General features: G+C 38.6%; 1 protein-coding gene across 1 annotated transcript in view; it reads left to right on the forward strand.

Moving 5' to 3' along the window:
• The window catches only part of TINAG (tubulointerstitial nephritis antigen), a 66,901-nt gene extending 65,693 nt beyond the window's left edge, over positions 1–1,208 (forward strand). Inside the window, exon 11 of the mRNA XM_057699521.1 lies at positions 652–1,208. Within this exon, the coding sequence (XP_057555504.1) occupies positions 652–786 (135 nt within the window). The 3' untranslated portion in view covers positions 787–1,208. The remainder of the gene's footprint in view (positions 1–651) is intronic.
• The last annotated feature ends 4,792 nt before the right edge of the window (positions 1,209–6,000 follow it).

Raw genomic sequence — 6,000 nt, forward strand, 5'->3', positions numbered from 1 at the left:
TCCTGCTTCTGTTTTATGATCTAGTGATAACAATTTTGTTGCTTCATTTCATCACTTCATGCTGCTTCATGCTTTGATGTTTATGTTTTTGCTGTTTCCCTTTACCTGAATCCTTTTTTTTTAAATCTGGTTAATTTACTCCTAGGCTTTAATATGCATCACATGTGGTACTTCTTTCATGACAGCTTCCCTGAACCATTCAGACAAGTGAGATGCCTCTCCATGTACATGTTTCTGCCTTAGTACTTGCCTTAATGTTGACCATCCCTCATGAGACCATAAGCTCCATTAACACAGGATATTTTTTATCATGGTTCCTCCCGTGCTTAGTACAGGGCCAATCACATAATAGTTACAGAGTGTCTATTCTGATGTGGCATTTGAAACTCCCATGCATACACCACCACTGTACTCTGGGGGGTTCACCAATTCTGATTATCATGAACATGAATATATATGCATATTAATGTAATTAATGAATAATGTAACAGTTTTGTTCTTATTTTAAAAATATGTAGGTTCTTAATAATCACAATCTATAATAAGTCAGAGGCACATAAAGCTACATAGGAGTCCTCTGTAACTTTATAGACTGGATTAAAAAAATCCACATACGATATTCAGTGGTTTTCATTTTTTGTTTTTCTGCAGATTGCTGCCAATTCCTGGGGAAAGTCCTGGGGAGAGAATGGCTATTTCAGGATTCTTCGAGGAGTAAATGAGGCTGACATTGAAAAGTTGATTATCGCAGCTTGGGGCCAACTGACGAGTTCAGATGAACCATAACATATCATTGAATTTCCATAAGGCCAGGCATTCAAGTCACCCTTTAAATTGAAATTAAGCAATGTGAGGTTCTCTGTGACAGTGGTGTCTCTGACTCTTCACCTGGTTATTATAAGGTGCTTGTTTTATTGTTTCACCCCAGGCTCTGAATTCCTGCTTCCTTTATATTACCAAGTATGTAAAAACACTAACAGAGGATGGAGCTGGCTTCCAGTACCTTTCAAGTTCACTGGTAGTCTTATTTCTCTCTCATGACAATGTTCTTTTTGACTTCGATCATTTGCAAACACTGTGATGGCGCTTGTTCTAAAAGTTCATAGCATTTGTTTTTAGCAATGATCTGGTTTCTCTCTCTTTGGCCAATGAGAACTTCTGACAAAAAGCACTGAAGACACCAGTTTACTATCTTTATGATTTTTTTCAACCCAATAATACTTTCTTAATTCAGACATTGCTTATGTTTTGCCAAAAAGCGAAGTAAATAGATTGTTTCTCTCAATAAGCTCACACTTTGGTTCTTTGCATTTGCCTAAACTGAACACACAGTCTGAACTCAAAAGGAGAGTCACTATCACGGGAAAGAGCTACTCTTTTCCTTACTGTGTAATGGCTTGTGGGGTGGGGAGATGATAATAAGCAGAATGACTTAGAGGCTGATGCTGGCGATGCAAGTACCGTCCTGATACACACTCTTACTCCTATTTTTGGAAGCCAGTGCACTTTGTGTAAAGTCTGTTAAAATGACCTGCAAAACTGTATTTAGAAGGATCACATATTTATCCCTCCAAAACAGCAACCTGATGCCATGACTCAGAAAGAATAAATACACTTTTATCACAACCATGTCACAATTCGCTGCTTGAGATGCTGAAAAGTAAGCTAAATTGGCACTAATTTGCATCTAATTTTAATTTTAATTCTCTATAGTCAGAGAAACAAAAATAGCATCATCATCCTGGTTGGGAAAGGATGCAAACTTTTAATAACTCACTGGTATCTTAAATGGCAAACAAATGAAGAAGCAAAGCTGATCTGTCAGTGAGCATGGCAGAGTATAATGACAATGGTGGGATATCCATGGTCTTCATTTCTGGGCCCTCTACTGTCTGGATTTCCAGTGTACAGTTTTTTTTAATGAGGTAGTGCCCAAAGGTACCCTGGTTAGATAAGCCAGATGTGCTGAAATGTGAGAAAATGGAGCACAGAAAGATGAAGTGCTTCCTTAATGATTGTTTGCTCCAGTAATCACTGCAGCTTTATCAGAAGAAGCATCAGTTTACTTCGTTGCCCCCTAGAAACTATACATGTGTTTAATTCACCTTGTTGTGGTTGCCTGATATGCCCCCAGAGGGTTGAGACATAATTTGGGCTCATCTGTTTGGATTCTCTGAGACAAGGTTTTAAGTGCAAATACTAGTTGGTTTGGGTGGTGGAGGGAACCCTGAGAGGGGAGTGAGGCAGTGATTCAAGGGCAGCAAAGGCAGACAATGAAGGGCCCATTACCAAGCAAAGCATCAGGCAACTAGCTCTTATGTACTGGAGACTGTTCACATCATCCCTCAGATAAATGCCACGGAAGAAGGATGCTTATTGGTTGAGGGCTGCTCCTGGGGCTGTGAATTTCCTGAGTATTCTGACCTGGCACAAGGGTGTAAGAAACAGCGTCCAGTGTCAAGAAAACATCCACAGACAAAGAAAAGCAGGTTCCAGTAGCTGGATGTGAGGCTGATGTCCACTGAAATGTGACAGGTGAGGCTGTGTGGGCAGGGCACCAGCAGTGTCTCAGCTACAGGGTTAAAACACTTTTAAAATATTCTTTAGATGCTGAAAACTGAAGAAGTAATAAATGATAATGTATAAAAATGCCAGGTGACTAACACTGCTTTGAAAAACACTTATGGGATGAAGTTGATTTAGTCTGTAAATGAAAGAAAATTGTTGGAATGAATTTTCACATGTGGCTTGTGGGTCTAGACAATAGGCCCAGATTCTGCTGTTTTAAAATTTCCTACCTTTGCAGTCACTGTGGAAAACAGTATGGAGGTTACTTGAAAAACTAAAAATAGGACTTCCTAGGTGGCAGAGTGGTTAAGAAGCTGCCTGCCAATGCAGGGGACACAGGTTCCATCCCTGCTCTGGGAAGATTCTACATGCCACGGAGCAACTAAGCCCATGCACCACAGCTATTGAGCCTGTGCTCTAGAGACTGTGAGCCACAACTATTGAGCCCGTGTGCTGCAACTATTGAAGCCCACACGCCTAGAGCCCATGCTCTGCAACAAGAGAAACCACTACAATGAGGAGCCCGTGCACCACAATGAAGAGTAGCCCCCGCTTGCAGCAACTAGAGAAAGCCCGTGTGCAGCAATGAAGACCCAATGCAGCCAATAAATAAATTAAATAAATAAATAAAATTAAAAAAACACAAAAAACAAAAAACTAAAAATAAAGCTACCATATGTCCAGCAATCATACTTCTGGGCATGTATCTGGAGAAAATTCTTAATTTGAAAAGATGCATGCATCCCAATGTTCATAGCAGCACAATTTATGATAGCCAAGACATGGAAGCAACTTAAGTGTATCGACAGATGAATGGATAAAGTAGACATGGTATATATACCACATCTTGGCCTACAGCTATGCCCTACTCACCTTGGCCTGGACTAAGCAATGGGAAGGACCACATATTTGGTCAATGTGTTTTCAGCACTCCAGTCTCTGTTTGCATTTATGAGATCTTATTATCTTATTTTTTTTAAGAACTTTTATTGAGATAGTTAACATACAATAAACTGCGTATATTTAGAGTGTACAATTTGGTATCCCAATCTCCCAATTCATTCCCCCCCAACCCTCCCCACTTTCCCCACTTGGGGTCCATATGTTTGTTCTCTACATCTGTGTCTCTATTTCTGCCTTGCAAACAGGTTGATTTGTACACTTTTTCTATATTCCACATATATGTGTTAATATACAATATTTGTTTTTCTCTTTCTGACTCACTTCAGTCTGGATGATAGTCTCTAGCTCTATCCATGTCTCTAAAAATGTCCCAGTTTCATTGCTTTTTACAGCTGAGTAATATTCCATTGTATATATGTATCAAATCTTTTTAATCCATTCATCTGTTGATGGACATTTAGGTTGCTTCCATGTCCTGGCTATTGTAAATAGTGCTGCAATGAACATTGGAGTGCATGTGTATTTCTGCATTATGGTGTTCTCTGGGTATATGCCCAGCAGTGGGATTGCTGGGTCATATGGTAGTTCTATTTTTAGTTTTGCAAGGAACCTCCATACTGTTCTCAATAGTGGCTGTATGAATTTACGTTCCCACCAACAGTGCAAGAGCGTTCCCTTTTCTCCACACCCTCTCCAGCATTTACTGTTTGCAGATTTTCTGATGATGCCCATTCTAACCAGTGTGAGGTGATACCTCATTGTAGTTTTGATTGGCATTTCTCTAATAATTAGTGATGTTGAGTAGCTTTCATATACCTCTTGGCCATCCATACGTCTTTGGAGAAATGCCTATTTAGGTCTTCTGCCCATTTTTTGATTGGGTTGCTTGTTTTTTTGATATCGAGCTGGATGAACTGTTTATATATTTTGGAGATTAATCCATTCTCTGTTGATTCATTTGCAAAATTTTCTCCCATTCTGAGGGTTGCCTTTTCGTCGTGCTTATAGTTTCCTTTGCTGTGCAAAAGTTCTGAAGTTTCATTAGGTCCCACTTCTTTATTTTTGTTTTTATTTCCATTACTCTAGGGGGTGGATCAAAAAAGATCTTTCTGTGATTTACGTCAAAGAATGTTCTTACGTTTTCCTCCAGGAGTTTTATAGTGTCTGGCCTTATATTTAGGTCTTTAATCCATAATGAGTTTATTTTTGTGTATGGTGTTAAAGAGTGTTCTAATTTCATTCTTTTATGTGTAGCTGACCAATTTCCCCAGCACCACTTATTGAGGAGGCTGCCTTTTCTCCATTGTATATCCTTGCCTCCTTTGTCATAGATTAGTTGACCATAGTTTATCTCTGGGCTTTCTATCCTGTTCCATTGATCTATATTTCTGTTTTTGTGCCAGTACCATACTGTCTTGATCACTGTAGCCTTGTAGTATAGCCTGAAGTCAAGAAGCCTGATTCCACCAACTCTGCCTTTCCGTCTCAAAATTGCTTTGGCTATTCGGGGTCTTTTGCGTTTCCACACAAATCATAAAATTTCTTGTTCTAGTTCTGTGAAAAATGCCATTGGTAATTTGATTGGGATTGCATTGAATCTGTAAATTGCATTCGGTAGTATAGTCATTTTCACAATGTTGATTCTTCCAATCCAAAAACATGGTATGTCCCTCTATCTGTTTGTGTCATCTTTGATTTCTTTCATTAGTGTCTTATAGTTTTCTGAGTACAGGTCTTTTATCTCCTTAGTTAGGTTTATTCCTAGGTATTTTATTCTTTTTGTTGCAATGGTGAATGGGATTGTTTCCTTAATTTCTCTTTCTGATCTTTCAATGTTAGTGTATAGAAATGCAAGAGATTCCTGTCTGTTAATTTTGTATCCTGCAACTTTACCAAAGTCATTGATTAGCTCAAGTGGTTTTCTGGTGGCATCTTTAGGATTTTCTATGTATAGTATCATGTCATCTGCAAACAGTGACAGTTTTACTTCTTCTTTTCCAATTTGGATTCATTTTACTTCTTTTTCTTTGCTGATTGCTGTGGCAAGAACTTCCAAAACTACATTGAATAGTAGTTGTGAGAGTGGACATCATTGTCTTATTCCTGATCTTAGAGGGAATGCTTCCAGTTTTTCACCATTGAGAATGATGTTTGCTGTGGGTTTGTCATTTATGGCCTTTATTATGCTGAGGTAGGTTCCCTCTATGCCCACCTTCTGGAGAGTTATTTTCATAAATGGGTGTTGAATTTTGTCAAAAGCTTTTTCTGCATCTATTGAGATGATCATGTGGTTTTTATCCTTCAATTTGTTAATATGGTGTATCACATTGATTGATTTGCGTATATTGAAGAATACTTGCATTCCAGGGATAAACCCCACTTGATCATGGTGTATGATTCTTTTAATGTATTGTTGGATTCTGTTTGCTAGTATTTTGTTGAGGATTCTTGCATCTATGTTCATCAGTGATATTAGTCTGTAATTTTCTTTTTTTGTGACATCTTTGTCTGGTTTTGGTATCAGGGTGA

The sequence above is a fragment of the Hippopotamus amphibius genome, chromosome 11 (assembly GCF_030028045.1).
Source record: "Hippopotamus amphibius kiboko isolate mHipAmp2 chromosome 11, mHipAmp2.hap2, whole genome shotgun sequence".
NCBI classification, from domain to species: domain Eukaryota; kingdom Metazoa; phylum Chordata; class Mammalia; order Artiodactyla; family Hippopotamidae; genus Hippopotamus; species Hippopotamus amphibius.